The 25,919-nt window shown below is 42.3% G+C and overlaps 2 protein-coding genes across 4 annotated transcripts; both read right to left on the bottom strand.

The window, feature by feature from the left end:
• Positions 1 to 1,321: 1,321 nt before the first annotated feature.
• On the bottom strand, positions 1,322 to 10,657 carry KLHL23 (kelch like family member 23). The gene is made up of 4 exons (XM_038422351.2): positions 10,057 to 10,657; positions 7,908 to 9,122; positions 5,466 to 5,618; positions 1,322 to 2,184 (listed from the first exon to the last, which is right to left on the bottom strand). The coding sequence occupies exons 1-4, from the start codon at positions 10,121 to 10,123 to the stop codon at positions 1,874 to 1,876; spliced, it is 1,746 nt and encodes a 581-aa protein (XP_038278279.1). The 5' UTR covers positions 10,124 to 10,657; the 3' UTR covers positions 1,322 to 1,873.
• A 12,392-nt stretch (positions 10,658 to 23,049) lies between these two features.
• PHOSPHO2 (phosphatase, orphan 2) lies at positions 23,050 to 25,912 on the bottom strand. 3 transcript variants are annotated; one of them, XM_043505247.1, is made up of 3 exons: positions 25,897 to 25,912; positions 25,757 to 25,845; positions 23,050 to 24,419 (listed from the first exon to the last, which is right to left on the bottom strand). In XM_043505247.1, the coding sequence occupies exon 3, from the start codon at positions 24,395 to 24,397 to the stop codon at positions 23,672 to 23,674; it is 726 nt and encodes a 241-aa protein (XP_043361182.1). In that variant the 5' UTR covers positions 24,398 to 24,419; positions 25,757 to 25,845; positions 25,897 to 25,912; the 3' UTR covers positions 23,050 to 23,671. The 3 variants fall into 3 exon arrangements, with proteins under 3 accessions (XP_043361182.1, XP_038278200.1, XP_038278198.1); XM_038422272.2 differs by lacking the exon at positions 25,897 to 25,912 and adding an exon at positions 24,702 to 25,294 and having other exon boundaries at positions 25,757 to 25,890; XM_038422270.2 differs by lacking the exon at positions 25,897 to 25,912 and adding an exon at positions 25,181 to 25,294 and having other exon boundaries at positions 25,757 to 25,890.
• Positions 25,913 to 25,919: the final 7 nt, after the last annotated feature.

The following is a 25,919-nucleotide window of genomic DNA, read 5'->3' as shown; positions in this document are numbered from 1 at the left end:
TACCTCATATCATCAATGCCTGTTTAGGCAGGTGTTTCCTCCAACCACCCATGGTAGATCCTGACAATTCTCACTATAAGACAGTGGCTTTAAAGGAATGGGCAGAAGATTTTTTTTTTCTAAAGGATATACTATCTTTTTTGTAAAGTGTCCAGACACTACAGTAGTGATACTTAAAAAGAAAACAAAAAAGGGTATAATAATTACCCTGTGAGGTAGGTGTGTATTTATTTAAATTATTGTATACATTATTATCATGACATTGGGGTGCATGACATGGAAAAGAAGCAAAAAGCAGCAAAAACTCCCCATGATAAAAGTAACAACACACCATAAAAACTTCTGAAGAAATGATCAACAGTCAATCAAATGCAATTTAACAAAAGTTACATCTTGTATATGCTCCCTGAGATGTGACAGGGCCCATTTTATACATCAAAACATTTGTAAGATGACTGATGATGTCTGAGTCAGAAGGTCATGGGTTCATATCTTTCAGGTGGACTGTACCAGTACCTTATGCTGTGTTGAAACTACCTTGCTGCACTGTAGGGATCACAATGCAATATCAGATAGTTAAAATGACCTTTTTTTCTGCTCATCTTGGTCAGCTCTCCAGACAGAAGGTAAAGATCCCAGATCACACTTCTAAAAGGAGTAATGGATAAATCCAGTGTCCTGGTCAGTCTTCTCTCTATAAACTTTTTGCTGAGTTCCTGTGCCTCACTCACTGCGCTACCAGATCTAAATCATGGTTTAGTGCTTTTGGAGATCCTGGTGTGGAAACAATTATATAAAATACAATTCTGTTTTTCTAGTCTGTACCAGAGGTGTTTGTACCTCACAGAGTCCATTAGATTCCCGGCCAGTCTTTTCCACTCTAAAAGACATGTATCTTAACCAATTCTGCAATCAAGAATATAGCATTATCTGGAATCAATCAACAATCTTCCTGAATCAGCTTGAGAGGAGGCCATTGTGGAGCAATGTGAGGCCCTCTCCTGTTGCTCCCTAAATTCCTTTTCAGTACAGGAATAAAGGAATGACCACATGTCTTAAACTTGAATCTTTAGTAACACAGAACATTATTTTACCTCTAGAGCACTAGGGCAAACGCCTTCTATCTATGTTTTGTACGGGGATTTGAAAGCGGACTAGCAAAATATCCTAACAAGTCAATCAACTTGTGACAGTCACTAAACAATAAGTAAAAAGAAAAGGAGTACTTGTGGCACCTTAGAGACTAACAAATTTATTAGAGCATAAGCTTTTGTGAGCTACAGCTCACGTCATCGGATGCATCCGATGAAGTGAGCTGTAGCTCACGAAAGCTTATGCTCTAATAAATTTGTTAGTCTCTAAGGTGCCACAAGTACTCCTTTTCTTTTTGCGAATACAGACTAACACGGCTGCTACTCTGAAACCTAAACAATAAGTGTTAATAGCCACATTCAAATTATTAAACGTTTCACTTGAAACCCAAGTGTAAAGTCTTTTGTTTTAGCATGTCTTAGCAATGTGACAAAACCTTGAGCACGGTTCCCTCCAGTGGTTAATTAATACAAATTAGCCTTTTTACATTACTCCTTATATGTCCACAGTAAGTATATTTTGTAAAGATGATTTGTAAACCTTTATGAAAAACAATAACTGGTGCATTTATTTTGAAAATGAAATTATGTAAAAATATTGTCACCGCATTTATAATATATGAAGTGAATTTTAATAAATACAGGTTTATCTGTTGTATACAGATTTATATTAAATGTGAGTGATGGGTTGTATTAAATACATTGCTGAAGAGGTAATCTGTACTGGTACAGATACTGTACTTGCTTGTCTCTTGCAACAGACATATGATATTCAAATTGTGTTAGACATTGTACACACAGACACAACCATGTGAACGCATAGCACTGGGAAGATTGCCGACTACTTCCCATTTATTATGCTCAGGATCATATTTCTCAATACTCTGCAGATATGTTCCTTTTGAATAGGAATAGCCTCCTGTTACATAGATGCATCCATTCATGACAACTGCACCACATTCCATCCTTCTTTCCATCGTATGTGCCACCTGCCTCCATTCATTTTGTTCTGGGTCATAGCAGTCAGTGATTGCGGTTTGTCCACCCACAAGATAGAGCTTGTTTTGTAAGGCAATGGAACACAGTCCATATTCTTCAGAAAGAAAGGGAAAATAGTTTAATTTAGAATAATAAAACAAACAAGCAAACTAGTTGGTGAAACTGCAGATACATATGATAGACTCTGTGTCACAATTTCAGAGTAACTGAATCTGTATTCCACTTAAGGTTTCAGGCTCCCAGATATCATCTCTCTTGGATAGAGATCATCCTGCCATACACTATGAGAAGCCCTACAATCCTGTCTGCCCACGGGCCAGCTCCTGTATATTGCCTCTTCTCCAATGGCTATGAACAGTGCATTGTCAGCAGTTACAAGTTACCACACAACTTTCTCAGAAAAATACATTTATTCTTAGGATAAAAAAGCATTACAGAGAAAACATAAAATAATAAAAGCTCCTTCGCACTTCAGAAATCACCCATCCTCCACATTGGGAGTCTGGTAGGCCAACATCCCTTTCAACACTTCAACAAGGGTTGGGTCTTTCTTTGGACAGAAGGTACTGTCCATTTGCTAAATCAAAAGGAAGCCCCCCAACTCAGTTCAAGCGCTACCAAAAAAGCTCTTTCTTTGTTTTGTAGTCTCTGGAAAACCCAGCCTGAAGCAGTATATGTCTAGGGACTGGTACTTCTATGGAGCTGTTTGCAAACAGGGACTGTTAGTAATCATCCCCCACTGTTTTCAATTCCTGCAGGAGTTGTACTAACCCTCCCCCAATAGAGTTCCAAACAATCTCTGGCCCACAATGATACATAAAACATTCATTAACTTCATACACTATCATCCCAAAAAATACAGCATCGGGTTGCAATATCGGTCACAGTCGGGTTTTTTTCCAAAAGAAATTCTCCATCGACTTAAATTGGTTTTATATCAGATCAGATTTTGAAAAACCTCAACAACGTCTGCTGTATCTGGTCTCAGGAAGACTAAGGGCATCGTAGAAGCTACATACATTTTAACCAGTGGTTAAAGAGAGTCTTGTTTATAAATTTATGCAGATGAGCATAGGAAGTAGAGGGGGAAATCTATTCTAACCCTGTTCATTCAGGATTGTACCCTTGAGTTAATTTTCTTGTCCTTTATCCAATCTAGATTATATTACCCTATATGCTGAGGCTTCCACCACTTCTGTAGCAGATTATTCCACAGTCAAATCAATGTAACTGTCGATAATTTCTCTTTATTAATTTCATCCCATTACATTACAGGGAGGCAGTATGTCCTAGTGACTAGAGCACAAGACAAGGCTGGGACTCAGAAGACCTAGATTTTATTCCCAGCTCAGCTATTGACCTACTGGGTGATCTTGGACAACTCACTTCACTTCTATGTGGTTCAATTCCTCCCTCTGTAAAACGGGGAAAATCATACTGACCTCCTTTGTGAAATGCTTTGAGATCTACTGATGAAAGTAGATCAAAGCATTTCACAAACGAGGTGCTAAAAAAGGTGCTGAAAGGTGCTACATAAGAGCTAAGTGTTATTACTTCTCTTTCTATTCAAACGCATCATCCTCTTCCTTATTAGGGTTTACACCTTCCATATATTAGTGGTTTGTTATCACTGTCCTGTTCCTGAGCCAAAATCTTCTTTTTTGTCAATCTCCATTTCCCTAGTGTTGCAGCCTGTCTTTATGCAGACTCAAGACAACAGTTGGTTGCATTGTGCATGATCTCTGCAACCAGCAGAGCTAGAATTAAACTTTATTTTTTTTAAATTAATATGTAGATTCTGGAGCAAAATCTGCTTGAGACTTTCTATTCTGCCAGCCAGCAATCCATGTAAACCACCTTTGCCAAATGCCCAAAAGGGTATGGAGTTCTTAGGAAAATAGTGTACTGTATTGATAATATAGTCCATACTTAGTAATATAGAAAATAGCAATATATTAATTATATGCTTAATACACTTCTGAAGCAAACTAAGGCCTGATCTACACTAGAAAATTAAGTCAGCATAACTACTTAGCTCAGAGGTATGAAAAATCCACACCCCTGAGGAGCATAGTTAAACCAACCTAAATCCCTGTGTAGACAATGCTAGTTCAATGGAAGAATTCTTCCATCAACCTTGCTACTGCCTATTACAGAGGGGGATTATCTATGCTGACGAGATAGCCCCTCCCGTCGGTGTAGATAGTGTCTACACTAAAGCGGGACAGCGATGCATCTGCACAGTTGTAACATTTTAAGTGTTAACAAGCCCTAAGGCTTTATCTACACTAGAACCTGAATAACAGAACTTTTGTCGTTCAGTCATGTGAAAAAAAAAACATACCCCCAAATGACAAAAGTTTTGCAGACAAAAAGCACCCATGTGAACAGTGCTTTCTCGGCAGGAGAGCTCTCCTGCTAGAGCACTCCCAGAAAATTCCACTCCAGCAAAGATGTGTATAACATGAGTATACAGCTGTCACCATGAAGTACATGCTCAAAAGGTTGAAAATGAAAACATGAGCAGGAGCACAGTCTCCAACAAAGGGGTTTTAGAGTAATTAACAACCAAGTTATACTGCTACTGAATGTATCCATTAGGGATTGCTAAAACAATCATTTATCTTCTATGTTGTCTTTAATGCTAAGCCCTATTACACTTCACAGTCATAAAAAAGCAGGCTCACACAAATAAGAAAACAAAAATAAAAATAAGAGCAATGAAATAACACTTCACCTACATTTCAATACACTCAGTACAACAATTTTAAAATATTGTTAAAAAAGTTCTGTAAAGCAAATCTTTAAAACATAAAACTCATATGTTCCCCTCCCAAACTGTACATAGAAAACAATTCAAAATGTGCATTAAAAAGTGATTTTGGTCATACATTTAGAATGTTTTCTCTGAATATAACTCTTATTTTCCCTTTCTATAATATTTTAGAGAGAGAGAGAGAAGATAGGTGAGGTAATACTTTTTTATTGGACTGGCTTCTTTTGGTGGAAGGTACAAGCTTTCGAGCTACACAGAGCTCTTTTTCAGGTCTGGGGAAGGAATCAAAGATACTACTTCACCTATCTCGTCTCACTCATTTCCTGAGACCAGCACAGCTACAACAACACAGCAAACCATTTTAAAATATTTTAACACTTTTCATACTACATTAACATTAAACATTTATTTGTTGGCTTGCTGATCAAATACTTTGCTAGCTATTAACCTTACAGCAATTTAGAATGCATTGCACCATTTGAAGCTTCTTCTCTTTACAAAAGAACATTATCTAAAGCAATGACAAAGATCATTAAAACTTCCAACTAGAAGTAACCAAAGTCAAATTCTATATTCCATAGGGAAATGTTTCTGTTTACCTGGATGTGGACTTGTAGTGACTATGCTCCATTCATTGCTACCTGAATGATAGCTCTGAATTTTGTCATAGGTGCAGCTTCCCCTGTAACCATAGTGGCCTCCAATTACATAGATGACTTCACACAGGACACAGGCTGTGGCATTTCCAACACCTATTTATAGTATTAAATTCACAGCACAACTTCAGATTCTACAGAATACTTACTACCACTTCCATCAATAAGTTGAAGTTACTTGTTAATTAGTATTTTAGTATAAAATTATTCTTCCAGGTATTTAAATTAATGTGTAATAAAAGCACCAGAAAGAACTCTTATGACGCTTTACCTTGTCAATATAAGGCAAAGTCAATTAAAACAATAAAGCTTCTTACATATTTTATTGCATATTAATCAATATCAATCCATCCTTTCAGACCACACAAAAGCTATGTGTATTATTTATATGTTAGGTACTGTACCTAGTTTTGCAGTACTTAAAGAAACACTGGCAAGGTGGGTGAGGTAATATCTTTTATTGGACCAACTTCTGTTGGTTAGTGAGACAAGCTTTCAAGCTACACAGAGCAATTCTTCAGGCCTGGTAAAGATACTAAGAGTGTCACAGCTTGTCTCTCTCACCAACAGAAGTTGGTCCAATAAAAGATATTACCTCACCCACCTTCTCTCTAATATCTTGGGACCCACATGGCTACAACAACAAGGCATACATTAAAGAAGCACTGTCAATGTTAGGATGGAAATTTGACTTATTTTAAAATTATTTTAATTTCATACAGAATTTTAAATACCATTTTAAAATAATCATTTCTTTACCAAGAAAAACTTAAATGGGAATTGAGGTAACTCAGCACCTCACAGAATCATTTATACTATTTTAATCCTCTGAATTACATAATTAATTATGCTGTTGTACAAACAAGGAAGTAAACAAATTAGAGCTATGACAGGTTTCAGAGTAGCAGCCATGTTAGTCTGCATCCGCAAAAAGAACAGGAGTACTTGTGGCACCTAAGAGACTAAAAAATTTATTAGAGCATAAGCTTTCGTGGGCTACAGCCCACTTCATCGGATGCATAGATTGGAACATATAGTAAGAAGATATTATATATATATATATATATATATATATATATATATACACACACACACACACACATACAAATAAGTTAGAAGTTGCCATACAACCTGTGAGAGGCTAATTAGTTAAGATGAGCTATTATCAGCAGGAGAAAAAAACTTCTGTAGTGATAATCAAGATGGTCCATTTAAACAAGTGACAAGGTGTGAGGATACTTAACTTAGGGAAATAGATTCAATATGTTTATCTCCATTAAAAAAAAGTAACAAAAATGAATGCTTGCCAAATTAATATGGAAAAAAATCAGAAGGAAATTATAGAAAGAAAACATCTAAACAAAAGAGACAAAATTGTTTATAGTATAATTCTAATATTCTACTCCTTTATAAATTAGCAATAAATTAGATCAAGAAGAATAATGATTTACAGTAAAAGATATGGACATCTAAGTAATGGCTGCATGAGCAGTATGAATTTTACTGATTTTTAACATTAAGTCACTATCCATTTTCTAGGTGTTTTGTATTTTACAGACCTCTTATAAAAGAGAGAATATGTAATTTAAAAAAACATGCAGTGATTTAATTCAAAATTTTTGATTTGCATTATCTTTGATAACAAGCTAATACAGTTTATTCTTTGCAATAGTTTAAATTCTAATATTAAAAATAACTAAGCAAATCAAATGTTTTTCAATCTGTAGAATAAATTGCTGCCACTTTTCATCTTCCCACCAAGGACTTTAAAAGTCCTGGACTGATAATACACAGAGATGTGATAAAATTACATGAATAGAAGTTATGAATGACAGAAATGTGGCTATAAAGAAATGGATCACAACTGTAAACATTGTGATACCTAGAATATGTTATTCTGATCAGAAGTTTTTATCAGATAGAACTTAACTGCTGTTTGGATACAAAGTAATGGTCATTGGAACTAAAGTTAAATGATATTTCCATTAGAGTACCATCTGAATAAAAATATTATGATGATTTTATTGGAACTCAACTTCTGGTTTCATAAATCACCTTTCTGAAAGTCCATTCAGCACCAGAAGGGCTGAAATTGTACAGTGACTTTTCTATACCTTATACAGAAATTTTGCCCAAGAGAAGGTAACATTAAACTGAACATACTACCTGTAAATTCACATTAGTGTTGTTGGATACAGTCCTGTACAGAGTTCAGATGTTTCAAGTCGTTTGACTAATAAAGACCTGAACCCATTAAAGTTAATAGAAATACTCCCATTTACTTCCATGGGCTTGGATCAGGCCCTAAATATGGCTGTAGAGTTTACAGGTGGCAAGTGAAAAAGGACAGACATTGAGGCAATAACCATAGGAAAAGTTACATACCTTTGATCATGTTTGCAATGGGAACCCATTTCTTTTGTAAAGGATCATAGAATTCTGCTTCTTGTGCTGGTGCCCCTTTTCTGTAGCCCCCCAAAGCATAGACACAGCCGCCCAAGGTAACTGCACAGTGATAGTACCTTGTATTAAGCATGGGGCAGCCTTCTGTCCATTCATCAGTTTCACTGTTATAAATCCACACAGTATCAAGGGCTTCTATGTTGTCAGTTCTATAGCCCCCCATTACATAAATGTTGGGTCCCAAACTAGTGACCCCATAGCTCTCCCTTGTGTGATCAGGCATCTCTGTTCCCTGGATCCAAGCATTAGTTAAAGGATCCCACAGATGGACTTCTGATAAAGGATGCCAGTAATATCCTCCAATCACATACATAGCTGCTGTGGGCCTTTTGGAAATATCTTTTGGGTTTGTGTTTAATGCACTGTATATCAGAGACCTTATCTTGTTTTCATTAAGCTGGCATCTCTTTCGCAAGCTTAAAGCTGATCTTAAATATATTTCATTTAAATCTATTTTGAGACAGTTCAGCAGATCAAAAATGCATTCAATTCTTTTCTCCACATCATATGCTATCCATTTAACCACAGGTTCTATGGCTGCCTCCTCTTTCCAAACATTGAGATTCTCTCTGGAGAGAATAAACAGGAGTTTCTCACAGCTGATTTCCAGAAATTCTTCCTGCCTCCACACTTCTTCAAATCTTGATAACAATATCCTCCTAGATTCTTTCTCTAGCTCTGAACAAAGGTGATACTCTGCGAAGGAGTGCATCCCTATGCAGTTGACAGTATCTACATGCCTTATCAAAAACTGCTCGCAGGCTTTTTTTACTGACACAAACTGGAGGAGATCCGCAGCTTGGAGGAGACTTTGAACATTTTTCTCTGTTATTTCGATTTGTGATGTGTATGCATAATTCACAAGAGCCTCCAGTATAGTGTGGCTGATCTCAGGAAGTTTGATCTGATTTTTAGATTTTTCTTTCATGTCAGCAGTGAACATTGCCCTAAAATAATTGCTACAAGCAGCTAAAACAGCTTTGTGGCAAAGGAAGATCACACCAGAAGCACACTGAAGAGTAATATCAGTAAATAAGCCATCCCGGTAAAATGTTCTGAAAGCCTGCAGGAAATCCACAGGGTGAGAAAGATCGTGGTAAATATAGGTGTAGTCCTCTTCCCCGCTCAGAGCCATCGCTGGAATAAAGTCAAACAAAAGGGGGTAGTTTTCAGTTATGCCAATTGCTTTGGGTAGTCAGCGCTGAATGTGTTAATCGTCCGTGTACACTGTATCAATGCTGCAGTCCAAAAGGCAAAATATTTCCCAGTCGCGAAGCAAAGTCGCACGCATTTTCAAATAAGGTTTTATACATGGCTTTCTACGTATTCAACCACATCCCGGGGGATAGTAAACTCGATGCCTATGGATGCGTCTCCTTTCCCCCTTCTAATAACGGGTCTGTGACAGACTTTGCTGGATTGTACTATTCAAATTATTTGACTTCGTACAGCCAGAATGCGCACAGAAAAACAGATCTCTCACCACGCAAATATGGCACGTGAAGAGAGAACTGGAACCCATATGTCTTTAACAGTTTACATCTAACTCCATGTGGAGACCAAGCTGCGCAGAGAGCCAGTGCCCCGCTCCAGCGCAGTCCGTTTGCAGGAGAGCGGCTGCCCGTCCCAATACTAAAATGACGGGGCAATGGAGAGTACCGCGCTCGGGTGGAGTGGCGCGTGGAGCCCTGCAGCACGGGGTGCCAGCTCCTTATGGCTCAGCCCGCTAGCACAAAGCCTCACTCCACGGGCTCAGCCTGAAGCCCCGACACGACAGCTGGGCTTGCCCGGCTCCGGGTTGGAGGAGCACGCCGGGGACGCCTGCGCCGCCGCTGCGCACCCCGTATCAGCCGCGCCCTGCCCAGCCCCTCGGCCCTGCGGCAGCGGGGAGGCGGCCGGCAGCAGCCACGCGCCGCCCTCAAACCCCACGCGGGGGGCCGGGCGGCTGCGGAACGGGAACCTGCCCGCGCAGGGCGGCGCCGTCGGCTCGCAGCGCTGGCGGGGCAAAGCCTCGCGCCCCAGCAGCGCTGCCCGCCCCGCGCGCGGGCCGAGACCGCCGCGAGCTACTTACTGCTCTGTCTGAGGCGGCCGCTGGGGCCGGGCGGCGGCGGCGGCGGCGGCGGCGGCCCCTTGACCATATTCGGGAGAGAGGCTGGCGCGGGAGGCGACTGAAGAGCTGAGGGGCAGCTCCCGGCCCGTGGCGGGGTGTCTCAGCGGTCTCCTCTCCCTCCGCCGCTTCCAGCCCGGCAGCGCCCCCTCCTCAAGGTCAGCGCGCCCCCGCGAGGCACCAGCGCCCCGCTCCAACAGCTGCGGCCCCGCCTGTGGGGTAGGGCTCCAGCCGGGGCAGGGCCTGGGGGCGCTGCAGCTTTCCCAGCCCCGCCGCTCAGTGACACGCAAGCCGGCACGGGGAAGCCACCCGAGGACGTGGCTTTCACAGTCCCCCACAGTGGCCCACGCCGCGAGCGTCCCCCCAGCACCTGCCAGGGCCCAAATCCGCCTCTTCTGCATCCGCCGCCCAGATGCTGCTCAGCCGAACCCCGCAAACAGCGAAGGCTACAGACGCAGCAAGGTTAATTGCTCCAGGGGAACTGCAACCTGCTGCGCTGCGGGCCTGTCCTCACGTGTAGAAGCCACTCTCGGGGCTTGGCCTGGGCATGCGGGGAGCTCCCCGCATCGTGCCTCTCAACTGCCCACGTGGGACAGACTCCGCATGAGGAACACAGCAAATGATCCATGCCGGAAACCGAAGTAGCTATGGAGTTCCCTTTCTGTCGGTGGAAATGACCCTTCTCAGCGTGTCTAGCTGTCATGTAGACGTGTCACAACTAGAGCTGTCTCCTGTCCTCACCATGTTGATTCTTTTTTCCTCCTGTAAATAATTAGCAGCGCTAGTAATCCCAGTTATGGTTGGCGATAAGTAACTCTGGATTTAAAATGAATGCTGTCCATCAAAACCAAGGAGCCAAGGCTCCCTTGAAACTGGAAGGGCTGGAGAAAAACATTCTCAGAGCAGGACTATTATTTGTTGTTTGCTAAGTGCCAGCAATGAACTCAGTGCAGTAGAAAACACAAAATAAGAGAGTTGCTGTGTCATGGCTCCAAAGGACTGGTGCTAGGACCCCAGCTTTGGAACAGTCAGAGAGCCAGGCCCTTCCTAGGGATCTCTAGGGCAAGCCATGTGGCTTCACTGCCTCCTTAGGCTGAACCTCTGGTCCTTCAGCACCCCACTTCAGATTGTGAGTGTCGGTCAGCGAGTCCAACAAAGGCGACCTCTTAGGGAGACTTGTACAATCTTGGGGACCAAAGTGCCTCCTCGTGGCACTCAGCCAGCGTTGTAAAACAGAAACGTTTTTTAGTTGCCTGGAACACAGCATCAGTAGTCATTCGTTAGCACAGAGAAAAGAAAACTACAGCATAGTCCATCCTGGTCAGTACAGAACCCAAAGCCCTGTACCTCGCACCTATCTTTGTCCAGATTCAGATGCGCCCCGATGGCTTCCTGCAGTCCACACGTCCACCTCAGACCTACTCCCCAGTCCTTTGTTCCTGAACTGGGGAGATGTGGCTCGGCCTCCCCCCTGAGAGGTGGGGAAGTCCATCTCTCTTTGGTTGCTAAATGTCCCTGTCTGGGCAATTGGATTTGCTGTTGTCTTCTCAAGAGCTCCACTGACATGGGATCTAAGACCCCAGACAGCCGGGTGCCACTCACACCTGTGTTTTAGTTTGTCCAGAGAGCAAACAGTCCTCCACTCAGGTAACACTGCAGCAAATAGGGGAAACTGAGGCACTCACAGGCTTCATAAAAATATTACAGAAATTCCTACTTCGTCTCATGCTGCCCCTTGGAATTTACAATGTGAAAGACAAACACACACAAAACAGAAGGCACTGTGAAGCCTAAGGGATTGGATAACTTGGGAAGGAGAGAGATTTAAAATTTATTTTTTATTATTTTTGGTGCGCTTTTTGTGGGTATCAGAGGAAGTGAATCTTAAAGAAGGGATTTAAACGGAGAGAGGATGCAGATGACACACAGCTCTACTTATTCTTCAACACGTACATCACTACCACCAAGATGGCCCAATGCTTGGACAAGCTCAGGTCATGGATGAAGAACACCTGATTATAGCTGAACAGGAGCAAAACAGAGGTGATGCTGATTGGCAGAGGAAAGAACTGTGAGGATTTTGCAGCATGGTGGAGTGTCCTTTGATTGAAGTCATATACCCACAATTGATCAGTTCAGTCCATAGTTTAGAAGCGCTCCTAGATTCACTGCTGACACTAAGCTCTCACATAGCCCCATGTACAAGTAATGCTTTCTGCCATCTCTGTCTGGGTATGAGACTCCACCCAATCCTGGCAGATGATGACTTGGCCTTGGTTATATGTGTCTTTGACTTTGTCACCTTTCAGCTGGATTACAGCAATGCAATACCTAAGCATGAAGCAATCAGCTCTTCATACCTGGTCATGAAGCCATCAGCCCTTGGCAAACTCCAGCTAGTACAGAATGTTGCAGTGCATCGGCTCACCAACACAGGATACTGTGAGCACATCAGACCTGTCCTCTACTCTCTACATTGGATTCTGATAGAATATCAATTCCAGTTCAAGATCTCAGTTCTTATCTTCAAGATGATCAATGGCTTATGCACAGCAAAGACCACCCATAGTTCCAAGATGAGGGCCACGGTCAACAACTCCACTCCTCAGGTGCAGTAGAACTTTCTGTCTTAAATGTAAAACTTGTCTGTGCAGAGGACAGAGCTTTCTCAGGAGCCAGATCCAGACTGTGGAGTGAATTTCCACAGAACTAAGGACCATCACAAACCCCACCACCTTGTGCTCTAAGACAAAATGCCCTTTTGTCCTTTTCTTCTCTAACAAACACATGGCAGCATATACATATTTCATTATAAAAAAAATCAAACCCCACCAAAACACTACACTGCACATAAATTTCCCTCTTGGGGAGAGAATGAGAAAGAAAATTAACCACATGTGGCACATGTTAATCACATTGATTAATGCATAACCGGAAGACACCTGGATATTATGGTAATGAAGACAGTAAAAAAACCTATATAGAAGAGATGCTGGATGCTTCAGTGGAAATCATACAATCTTTTAACACACTTAATTGTGGATTAACAGGAGACCTGAAAGTCCCTATGCTATTTTTCCTATCAAACACCTTTTACAAATGCTAAATTAAGAGATTTAATAACAAAGAATGATTGCACTTCCTGATGTAGCTATAGTTCCTTCAGTGGGTAGCAATAACTACTTTGAATACTTATCCAACCTTGGATATTTTAATTGTAAAGTGCCAAGCTATAAAGCCACAGCAATGTTCAAAGATGGAGAACAAGTGATCACATGGACAATGAAGTATCACTGCAGAATATCACATTCTATTCAAGATCTCAGTCCTTACTGTCAAGATGGGAAATCCTGGCCTGTTGAAGTCAATGGCAAGACTCTCCTTGACTTCAGTGGGGCCACGGTTTCACCCGAAGTGCTTAATGATCTGGGCCTGGAACATGTGAATGGTAAATAAACTAAATCTGCAAGATGAGGATCATTGTTGACAGCTCTGTTCCTGTGGCACAATGAAACTGTCTAAATGCCAAATAATTTCTAAATAAATAATAATACCCTGAGGGCAAAGCTCATTTCTACATGAGATGGCCCTTTCCCAGGATCTGTTCCAAGACTGTTTAACAAACCCTCCACAGGATCTAACAACCATCACAAACTTTGCAACTTTCCCTTTACAAGTTCAAGGTGCACTTCTTTGAGTTGGGCTTTACTAATAAAAATAGAACACAGTAGACAAACTAAAAACAATATTTAAAACACAATTTCCTTCTTAGGAGAAAAAGGGAAAAGAAAGAACCACACATGACAGCTAGTCACATCCCTTAATGCAAGACTAGAAGGCACTCAGACACTACAGTATTGGAATTTGAACAGAACAACTTGAAATTTTAATTTAATTTCTTTTACTAAATCTAGTGGTCTGCAACTACTCTAAGGAGAGTAGCCAGCACTGACCTCTCCAAAGAGAATAAAGAGCTTCTCCATATCACACTAGAATATGAAAGCCAAAGTAGACTAAAGGAATGCATGCAAAAATATTGTTCATTGCTTGCAAACTAAACTATGTAAAAGATTCATTTCTATTTTAACACTGAGTTTCAACTGTAAAATAGGCAAGAAAAGTGCTGAGGGTCATGCCTGTAGAAATGTTAACAAAATTAAGGTGAAATGTGAACCATGTAAGTGAAAATGTCCTGTATACATGGGTGGGGTCTTTCAGGTTTTATTGCTTAGGGAATTAAAATTAATAAATCCAGTTTAATAATTCAATTGTGTTTTGTTTACTCCCAGAGTTTAAATTTTATTTTTAGAATGAAGGTTTCCAGGGCTTATGTTTATATTTTTATGAATTAACATACACTAGCTGTCACACTGGCAATGATTATTCAATCATGTTACTTTATTTAAGACCTACATTAATTTTCAAACAACTATTTTTACACAGAGTCAGGGAATGGAAGGCTCTGGTAGCATGAATGCAAACATCTTGTTTGTTGTAGCAGCAGCAGGTTCTCAGTTTCCAGCTACAGGGGTTTTATTTACAAGATGACCGACAGCCAGCAAGCATTAAAACTTGGCACTACCAGCCTTCCCATTGACCCATGACACAACATTTCAGCAAACAGACTGGAGAAAATGCTTGATAACCATGCAGGGGAGAGTATTAAAAACTGATGTGTGTGAATGTTTAAGCCCTCATTTAAAATTTGGATACAGGGTGACAGAAATTCAGGTTCTTTGAACTTTAAAACTACAGTCACTAAGAAAACTAGGGTCTATTTGCTCTTTTATGGGAGCTGGGCATAATGGGAACAATGGGTTTGGTGATGCACCAATGGTCAGAAATAGTCATGTAGAAGTTAAATTATTTGAAATATTTGATTAAAGTATTAACAGTTAAGTGTAAATATATTTTAATGTAAACAATTTAATAAATATGTTTTCATTATTAAATGCATTAAGGGTGAGATTATGCAACTCTTACTCACATTTGTGAGCACTTATTCACACAAATATACCCACCACGTGAAATCCTGGCCCCAGTGAAATCAACAGAGTTTCACCCACTGACTTCAATTAGACTGTTTGTGGGAGTAAATGCCCACCACTGTATGAACTGCAAAATCTAGCGCTAAGTGTTTATTGTATTCCATAAATACCCATACTTTCTCTCCCTGCTACAGCAGTGGCACAATATTTTCTATGGTTGCATACAATGTGTCATTTTTCAGATTATATTTTATCCATGATCCCAGCCTCCATCACCCACTTATTAAATATTCAAACAAGCACCTGCATGCTTTCTCTCATGTTGCCCCTTGCCCTTGGGAGGAGCTCCTTATAAACATCCACAAAACTAACTAACGCCCTTCTGCCACGATTACTACAAAAAACTTGACAACAGATAGGTTACTGATGTGCTGAGATCAGTTCATCATGCTGACCAATACTGTCTCAATGTTTTCTTGTATGTACTCCCCCATCTGTCTTATACTTCGATTGTATTGTGTTTCATACAGTGCATAGTATACTGAGGTTCTGGCCAATGAATGGGGCTCCTATGCCCTACAATACAAATCATAATTTATTCTAAGCAGAAGCCACTTTTCTATAACAATGAAAATCCCAGGGGAAACACTTTCACATCACCTATTCTGCAGTCCTTTTAGATTATTTGTTAATTATGGGCTATGTTTTGCAGAAAGTTAAACAGCAATTTACATCAACCCGTGGAAATTAACTGGTTTGACAGAGAGGCCCTCAGCGTCACTGCTATGATAGAGGGTCTGTCAATTTTGTATTTTAAACTCTGTGTTCAAAGCTCAGCCATTCTCACATTTTACTCAGCCCAGCATCCAGAAGATTCACATACAAAGCACTCACCATGAACTGAAAATAAAGTGATTCATTACTCAGAAATGTGAGTTTTAATAATTATTCTCAGTTTTCCTACCAACACAAGGGTTTTCAGTAATTTACAGCAAGACTTTTCTTTTTCATTGCACCAGGGGGCTTAATCTATTCAGTTATTTGTAGTAACATTATTTGCATTCCTGTCCACCAGCTAGGTAGGGAGCAAGTGTATATTTAACACATTTAGGTTAGTTTTGTTGAAACTTCAGAAGAGGCAAGGTGCTATAAGGGCAAATAAGGAGGTAACTGTATCAGTACCTTAGGGCTGATCTATCTTGTTAGACTGACCTCACACTTGGAAAAGCAATCCCTCATCTTTCATGTATTTATACCTGCTCCTGTATTTTCACTCCATGCATCCGATGAAGTGGGTTCTAGCCCACGAAAGCTTATGCCCAAATAAATTTGTTAGTCTCTAAGGTGCCACAAGGACTCCTCATTGTTTTTGCTGATACAGACTAACACGGCTACCCCTCTGAAACCTAAAAAGAGTTGTAGGCCCAATTGACTAGTCTAGAGATTCAAGTGCATTCTTGCATTTTATATACAGAATTGCATGCTTTTAAGTGTGGATAATGTGCATTTTTTTGTTTGTTTAAGGAATAAATATGCCTATGAAGTAAATCACATAGGCGTGTTGTGTTTTATTTCTTAAAACCTTTGTGGTGTTTTTATCACTACATCACTTTTGTGGTTGGAGAAAAACCCAATAATCCTTGTTTCCCTATTCTGAAGAGGACAGATCTAGTCCACAATAACAGCATGTATTATCATCCTGCACTAATAGTTATACCATATTCCAATCTGCTGTGAAATTCTGATATGGATGTAAGCAGAGTCAGGATGAGCTCTACCCTGACATCTGGTGGTGAGTCATGGGGGGTTGTGGAAAAGAACTTCAGGGGCTGATCTCATTTGCATCTACCCTGCCTAGATGGTCACTTTGGCTGCTGTAGGAGCCCCAGTTTCTCTGTTATTGGGGCAGGAATAAACTGTTATTATCCTGATTATGTGAATCAAGAACAGTGGAACTATACTTGGCCTTTTGTTATGATGGAGGGACTCACCATCACCTAAGCAGCACTCACTAGGCAAGGGTCATGGGTTCCAAAACCCAGTGAGGAGGGAAAGGTTGGGGACAGGAATTAATATGTGATGGTATGAGTCTCCTAGTGAGGGCCTTACATGCTAGTTACACTTTCTCCTCTCTCTACTGTGGAGTATCAGAGCTAATTTTGATTCTATTAGGAGTTTAGTTACAGGCTGCTGAGCTGAATTCACTTTGGGCCCACTAGCACTGAGGCTTCCTTACTACAAGCTGAAACCACAAAAGAGCTAAGCTTACTAGGAGCTGAAATCACTGAGTGTTGTGTACTGGGGGAGCCTGAAGACATATGGTGGAGCAAAGCTGTTTATGGGATGGCTGGCAGAGCAGAGCAGTTTGTTAGATGCCTGGAGCAGCTCATGGGGGCAGCTGTCAGAGCGAAGCCCCATGGAGAGGTGGGGCAATCAGTAAGGTGCCCCTTAACCCCTTCCCCCCCCCCCATCTCCACCCAGGTTGGGAGGTAAAACTCTGCAGATAAACTTTCAAACTCTGGGGCTGCCCTGACTAGGGACAGAGACTTTTGGGTCGTTGGACTTTTGGGACTTTGGGTGATTTGGGGTTGCTGGACTCAAGAACCAAAGGGAAATGACATGCCCCAATTTGCTTGGGGTGGGTTTTTTGCTCATGGGTTGTGTTATGAATCCTGTTGGTGGTGTTTCCCCAACATAATGCCACACTGTTTCTCTCTGTTATTAAAAGGCTTTTGCTACACTCAGACTATGTGCTTGCGAGAGGGGAAGTATTGCCTCTTGGAGGCGCCCAGCAGGGGCGGTATATATTTGTCACTGGGTGGGGGCTCGAGCCGGTTTTGCATTCTGTTATTGGAATGGAACCCCTAGATACTGAACCCGGCCCTTGTTGCTGCCAACTCTGACGGGCAGAAGGGTTACATGTATAATCTATATATACACATTTTTGTTTAAACAAAACAATGTCTGTAACTGAAAAAGCTTGGGGTCAAGACCATTAAATGTTTAGATGTTCAACCCTTCACAGATTTGGCCTCCTACTTTCTTTCTCTGCTCCCCTCCCACTCCACTTGTCTCCACTCAGCTATTTTTTCACTTCTTTCATTTAGGCGCAATTATGAACTGTTTGGTATATGTGACCAGTTGCCACGCCCTCCTACCACCACACTTATAGTTTGCTGTATCCTAGCATTTTTCACACATAGATCCCAGAGACTTTTACAAGGTAAGGCAAGTATTATCCTCCCCTTTAACAGAGATAATACAGGAGGTAAGTGGCATAGCTACTCTACCAGAATGAAGATCTGCCTCCTAGCCCCCTACCCTATACACCAGACCATGCTATCTCTCTGCTTAAAGTATTTGTGAATATGATGGAACTCACTCACTAGATGACCAAATGCTTGGTCTGCACTCACTTCCTGGTTCTGCTTGGGTACGTTACATTCAGAATGCAAAATAAAAAACTCTCCCCTTTTGTAGTGGAGGTGCACTTTTCATCCATAGTGACTTGGCACTCTAAACATAAATATCTACAATCTAAATAAAACTGGGTATGTATCTAGGCTCCAACTTGTACTCCTTCAACTGGGAGTTCAATCTACTTACATAACACTATTTTTAAAGACTACTTATTTTGTACTTTTCATGGGACATTAAAGGACTGTAGTTTAGGCCCATAATTTGTCTTTAGTGAGATTTAAAAACAATCTGATTTTTTTAAAGTCTTCCATTATATGTCCTGACATAGGTTCATTCTACTGCTGCAGAGCTGCAAGCTGTCAGCAGAGGGAGCACAAGTTAACTATTTATCAGTTATTACCCAAACTTCTGGATTCCACAAAAGATTTTGATAAATAGTGAGGATGGAAATTACATACTGCTGTCAGACTGTAAAGGGGGCAGTTGTCCCTCCAATTACACTGGCAATAGGGAACAAATTGAAGCAGAAAGTGGACCAAGAGCTCATGTGAAACTGAAAAGAAACTCCACTGGTTGGAGGGCTCATGGTGAAGACAGAGAAGCCACCAGAGGCAGCAGGTTCCTATGCCATCAAGAGCAGAAGTACATGGCAGAGTCACATGTCAAAACTGGAGGTCTGGTCCAGCATTTGCTTCCTATAGTGGGAGTAAAGTGGTGATAGTCAACTGCTTGGGAAACTGTTGTATTGTCAAGAGGAGGCCTTGGGTTTTGTGGAGCAGGGTTTCTGCTCCTACACTAGTGGATAAGGGTCAGAGATCTGCATCTTTAGAAGCAGATTTAACAGATTCTTGAACTACCTTTGGATCTGTGGGCATTAACCCCAGTCCCTCCCACAAGACAGGCAAATGCTATTTCACAGATTGGGGCCTCAGGTATTTTTGGAAAGTAAACTATCCTCTTTTACACCTTTTTCCATACTCAGCATTGATTGAGCCTAGGGCCTGGTCTACACTACAAGGTTAGGTCGAATTTAGCTGCATTAGGTTGATTTTATAATGAATGAGTCTACACAACAAATCCATTCTGCCGACCTAACGGGCTCTTAAAATCGACTGCTGTACTCTTCCCCAACGAGGGGAATAGCGCTAAAATAGACCTTCCTGGGTGGAATTTGGGGTAGCTTAGACACAGTGCTGTGGAACTCAATGGTATTGGCCTCCAGGAGCTATCCCAGAGTGCTCCAATGTGACTGCTCTGGATAGCACTTTCAACTCTGATGCACTAGCCAGGTACACAGGAAAAGCACCAGGAACTTTTGAATTTCATTTCCTGTTTGGTCGGCGTGGTGAGCTCAGTAGGTGACCATGCAGTCCCAGAATCGCAAACGAGCTCCAACACGGAGCGAACGGGAGACACTGGATCTGATCGCAGTATGGGGAGAAGACTGTGGAAGCAGAACACCAATCCAGGAGAAGAAATGCTGATATATATGCCAAAAATCGCACAAGGCACGGTGGAGAGAGGCTACACTAGGGATGCACAGCAGTGCCACGTGAAAATTAAGGAGCTCAGGCAAGCCTACCAAAAGACAAAGGAGACAAACGGTTGCTCCAAGTCAGAGCCCCAGACATGCCACTTCTATGATCAGCTGCATGTCATTCTGGGGGGGGACCCTATCAGTACCCCAAAACTTTCCATGCACACCTGCACGGTGACAGCCTCACACAACACAGAGGATGATTTTGTGGATGAAGAAGAGGAGGAGAAGGAAAATGTGCAGCAGGCAAGCAGAGAATCCATTCTCCCCGGCATCCAGGACCTTTTCCTCACCCTAGAGTAAACACCCTCCCAGGGCCTATTGTTCCCGGCCCCTGAAGGCAGAGAAGGCACCTCTGGTGAGTGCACATTTGTAAGGACACTACAGGAGTTAAAAGCAATTGTGTTTAATGTTTGATTTGCCCTGAACAATTGGAATGCATTTGCAGCCAGTACAGCTAATGGAAAAGTCTGTTAATGTATCTGGGAATGGAGCGGGAATCCTCCAGAGACATCTCCATGAAGCTCTCCTGAAGGTACTCTGAAAGCCTTTGCAAAAGGTTTCTGGGGAGGGCTACCTTATTTTGTCCTCCACCGTAGGACGCTTTACTATGCCAAGCCAGTAGCAAGTAGTCTGGAATCATTGCAGCACAAAGCATAGCAGCGAATGGTCCCTGGGTTTTGGTTGCATTCACACAACATTCGGTCTTTATCTTTCTGTGTCAGCCTCAGGAGAGTGATATCATTCATGGTCTCCTGCTTGAAATAGGGGAAGTTTTGTAAGGGAACATAAACCCCCAACACATTAGACAGGTCATAGTGGATGAGCCGGGCTGTTTGGGCTTGGCTAAAAGGGATCATCCCAGAGAATATCCACGTGGGAGGGAGGGGTGTGCTGCACATCCACCCCAAAACCACAGCCCCTCCTTTTAAATGGCAAACACAACCGGCATTGGTTGCTATGGGGAAGGACGGCGCTGCAGTTTGAAACCATTCCCACATTATGAACGCGGAAAAAGCCAACCCCATGTACCCTTTGGCTTACCATGGCTGCCTGCAAACCAAATTCTGTTGTCCAGCTGTGTGTGATGTGTCACCATACTGGCAGGTGCTCAATATAAAAGGCAAAATGCAACCTCACACCTAAAACATACGTGCTCTCTGCTGTGAATTGCTTGATTCACTATGAAAGTCTCCCTTTTGTTCTCAGAAATGTATCATCTTAAAAGTCTACTCTCCCTTTTTTTCCTCCCTGCAGCTGCAAATGCTTTTATGTTCCCTGCATCAATTTTGTTCCTGAGGTTATCGCAGATTAGAAGTCGAAAAAAATGCACTCACGCTGACATGTTTTTCAAGCTCATGCAGTCCCCCTGCACTGATAGGGCACAGCTGAATGCATGGAGGCTTGCAACTCCATTAAGAAGTACCCCTTATGTTTATGTACTCTTTGGCAAGGTGCCCCCGTGCCAAGATCGGGATATGGTTTCCGTCTATTGCCCCACCACAGTTAGGGAACCCCATCGCAGCAAAGCCATCCACTATGACCTGCGTATTTCCCAGAGTCACTACCCTTCTTAGCAGAAAGGTATTGATTGCCCTGGCTACTTGGATCACCGCAGCCCCTATGGTAGATTTGCCCACTCCGAATTGATTCCTGACTGACTGGTAGCAGTCAGGCACCGCAAGCTTCCACAGGGCTATCGCCACTCGCTTCTCAACTGTCAGGACAGATCTCAGCTTGGTATTCCTGCGCTTCAGGGCAGGAGAAAGCAACTCACAAAGACCTGCAACACTATCTGGTCCCCCAGTCTGTACTTCTTTGCCAGGCCCAGAATCGGGGTTCCACTGTATCAACAGGCCCCAATGATATCCCGATTGCCACATCCTGTGCTTTCAGGAAGTCTATGTCCCTGTCCTCTTCCCAGTCTTCCTCATGCTGGGGGCGGCTCCTAATTAGGTTCTACACATACTGCAGGATAATGCGCCAGGTGTTCGCAATGCTCACAAAAGCAATGTGCAGCTGAGCAGGCTCCATGCTTGCTGTCCTATGGCACCAGGAAAAGAGGCGTGAAATGATAGTTTGCTGTTGCTTTCAAGGAGGGAGTGAGGGAGGCAGGGGAGACTGACAACATGTACCCAAAACCACTTGCGACCATGTTTTTGGGAGGCATGGGGAGCTTAACTCAGAATTCCAGTGGGCAGCGGGGACTGTGGGATAGCTACTCACAGTGCACCACTTTGTGAGTCGATGCTAGCCAAGGTACTGAGGATGCACTCCGCCGACCTAATGCACTTAATGGGGACATGCACGATCGACTATATAAAATCGGTTACTAAAGATCGACTTCTATAAAATTGACCTAATTTCGTAACGTAGACATGCTCTCAGTATGTGGATGAGATAGGTGGAGAGTGAGAAGAGAATTACAGTGTGCAAGACAGAAGGCGGCAAACCCTTTATGGCAACAGTTGTGATTCAATTACTCTTATATTTCTGAAGACAGAAATCATGTATAGTGAAAACAAATAGAATCCATGACTAAAAATAATTTCCTGTGGAGTGTCTCCCTATTTACATGTGTTGCATCATGTTTCTGAATGAGAACTGAAGAGGACTCTTGTTCCCATGCACATTGTTTCCTTAAGGAAACAGAGGAGATGTCTTTGAGTGACAAAGGGAACTCTTTTCACCCATAAGCTTTGGGCATTTGAGCTCCAGTATGCCTTGAAAGGCAATTAAACATATTGCACAAACACATATTACTCTTTTAGACAGACGTTAACGTTTAGATTCAGGGATGGTGTCCGTAGCCTCTGTTTGCCAGAAGCTGGGAATGGGTAACACGGGATGGATCACTTGATGATTACCTGTTCCGTCCATTCCTTCTGCGGCACCTGGCATTGGCCACCGTCAGAAGACAGGATACTGGGCTAGATGGACCTTTGGTCTGACCCAGTATGGCAGTTCTTATGTTCTTAAAGCCAATAAAAACTATCAGAAAACTTGCTTTTGTTTAAAATAAATACTAAATATTTTACTAATGTGTCCCTTTAAACCAAATATACAAGACCATAAACATTAATTTACATATTAAAATATTTTTGCTGCTTTAACAAATATACAAAACCAACAGTGGCAGTACCTTGCTTTTAGTGCCTAATATAACTTATACATATAGATGAACCCTCCATTAAAAACCATTATTCTGTGCACTAACCCTGCCTCTCCCCCTAAATATCTGACGAGAAGTAATTTGCACAAACTGGTAAAGTCAAGATTTGAAAAAAAAAAAAAAAAAAAAAAGATAGTTGTAATAAATTATCCTCTTTCCTGCCTTTCTCCCTGCTCCCTTCCCCCTGTGCCCTCCCTGCCACCCTCCATTTAAATGAATGAAAAAAGCTCATACTAAGTGTTTTTCCATATAATAAATAATCCATTTCAACATGCTCACTTTCCCACTACAGTAAAGAGTAAACACAATACTTTATAGCCTGTATTTCAATGCCTTAGTTTCAGGTAATAGTATCCCAATATTGTAACTGTATGCTTTGAGACAGATATGGTTAGCATTAGTCACTCCACACAAGATAAAACGCCTTTACCAATTTACTTTTACCCATCTCTATAGTTTGAGTTACTCTTTCATAAGTAATTTCAAATGAGACAGAATTTCAATACCTGAAGACCAAACTAGAACAGAAGACTGCACAGGATCAAGATCCTCAGACATCTGAGAAATCATTTTCTGTAATGTGTACCCTTGTCTGGGCATAGCAATATCATCCTTCTTTAAAAAAGTTACTGGACAGAGATCATTCCCACCATCACCTACATATACAATTTTTGTATATTTTACTCCTTGGTGTAACTTTTTATCTACAAATTCTTCTAACACTTTTCTTTTGCAGAGGTTTTTAGGGCACTTTGCACAATGATGAGTGTGAAAATTCTGCACAGTAAGATAGCCAGCGCCACTGAAAGTTGCAGGATTTGTAAACACTTCATCAAGCACTTCATGAAAGTTAGCAGCTTTTAAAATCCAGTCAATAAATACTGTATTAGAATCTGAAATTATTATGCAATCAAATAAATCTTTGTTCTTGCCAATAAAATCTAAAAGATCTCTCATTCCTGTAGTGAAAGGAATTGTTGTCATAGTTCTTTTCATTTCATCTTCTCTCACTCCACTGTCTCCCAAATATCTAAAGACCCTGCTCATGTATTCTGTCCAATGTCCTTTTTGATAGGAGTTTCTTAGTTTGTTAGGCAGTTTTTCCTCAGGAGCACATTTCACAATCCAGGTGTCACTGTTTTCATCTATGACCGTATAGTCAAAGTCAAAAACCAGCAGAAACTTCATAGTTGTTAGATAACAATATATTCTGAAAAAAAGAGAAATATTTTCTTTATATAACAGAAGCTTCTACTAAGTACTTAATTCCTACTATGACCTCCTGCGTGGAAAAGTGCAATTCTGCAAGAAAAAAGAAGTCAAGAAAAATGTATAAACATAGTGAGCTATTTATGAGTGCTACAGCTGTGGGAAAGGTTATGCTCAAGCAAGAAGATTATCTGTAAAGGTCAAATTCCAATTCACTATCCAATTACATTTTTAATTAGATAGTATAAAAAGTATCTGAAATGACAATTATATTGTTACTCACTAGTCTTTGCTGACACAAGCTCAATCTTGCATTCCTTGGGCAGCATCGTTTAAACAGCCAGGTTGCACTTGAGTTCTAAAAATTTTTGACCCTCACAATTTAAATTCTTCAGATTGCAGACATGAGATGGAAGCTTTTTATGAAAACCTTGAGACACACATTTGGAGATGCTGCTGTTGCTAGGGAGTTTAACCCGTTTTCTCCCACCCACCCCTTAAAAACAACAACAATTAGTAATAACGTTCAAGCAGCCTTGACTCAAAATCAAGAAAGCAAATAATGCTGGTGGTGAATATTAGTGTGGACTTGCTCCGGAGAGATTTGTAGGTGACTCTTAATATATACTGTGGTCCTGCAGCATTAGAGTTTATGGACCAGCCCCAGGGTATCCGAATACCCTGGAGGAAACATCTCACCCTTTCGCGAGCACAGTTGTAGGCACATATCTTGTTTATCTTAGTAATAACTTTGTTCATCACCTTTTCTTCATTCAGAACGAAGCCAGGCAAGTCGACAGCGGTTGCGTTAACAATATTTAAGCTACAGCTCGACCTCTCTCTCTCGTCTCAGCCTCAGCAACTCTATAAAGGGCACTTCACACAGAAGGAGAAAGGACCATCCAGCATCAGACAATATCACTCCTTTGGAAACTCCATCCCCGCCCCAAAAACCCAGAACCCCCCAGCATGACACAGGAGCCGAGGGAGCGCGGAGGGGAGCGGCGGGGCAGCTGCACCGAAGGCACGGGGCAGCCGGCAGCACGCCGCGCGAGAGGCCGGCGCTAAGGGAACGGAGCGGCGCGGGAGGCAGGCCCGGGACTCTCTCAGAAGCCGGGCAGGCCGTTTAGGAGCCCGGTGAGCAGGGGAGCCCAGCGACGCGGCCACAGGGCAGCTGCCGGCAGCGCTGTGCTGGCGCCGGACGCGGCGTCCCGGCCTGGCGGGGCCCCAGAGGCGCGCTCCGACGGGAGGCCGGGCGAGGCTCGCGGCGGCAGCAGCCGGGAAGACTCGGCCTCACGGACGGCAGCCGGGCCGCAGGGAGCCGCGCGGAGCGCTCACCCTCAGCCTCTAGGCGGGGGCAGGTCCGGCCCGAGCGCGGGCGGGGACAGGAAGCGCAAGCGGAACGAGGGGACCGTCCGGGCCCGAGGGTCACGGGCCGGGCGGGGCCGTGAGGCCGCTACACCTGCACCGAGGGGAGGCGCCCGACTGGGGCAGGCGCGGC

Source organism: Dermochelys coriacea, chromosome 11 (assembly GCF_009764565.3).
Source record: "Dermochelys coriacea isolate rDerCor1 chromosome 11, rDerCor1.pri.v4, whole genome shotgun sequence".
Classification (NCBI taxonomy): Eukaryota; Metazoa; Chordata; order Testudines; family Dermochelyidae; genus Dermochelys; species Dermochelys coriacea.
Note: the sequence above shows the minus strand (reverse complement) of the source record. Positions and strands in the feature narration are given on the sequence as shown.

What these genes read in the sequence shown, in the direction of transcription:
- KLHL23 (XM_038422351.2), bottom strand. Translation starts at nt 10,123, where the DNA reads ATGGTCAAGGGGCCGCCGCCGCCGCCGCCGCCGCCGCCCGGCCCCAGC. An exon ending in CATTGCAAACATGATCAAAG is followed by an intron (nt 5,619 to 7,907) that starts GTATGTAACTTT and finishes TACTATAAATAG; the next exon opens with GTGTTGGAAATGCCACAGCC. An exon ending in CACTACAAGTCCACATCCAG is followed by an intron (nt 2,185 to 5,465) that starts GTAAACAGAAAC and finishes TTCTTTCTGAAG; the next exon opens with AATATGGACTGTGTTCCATT.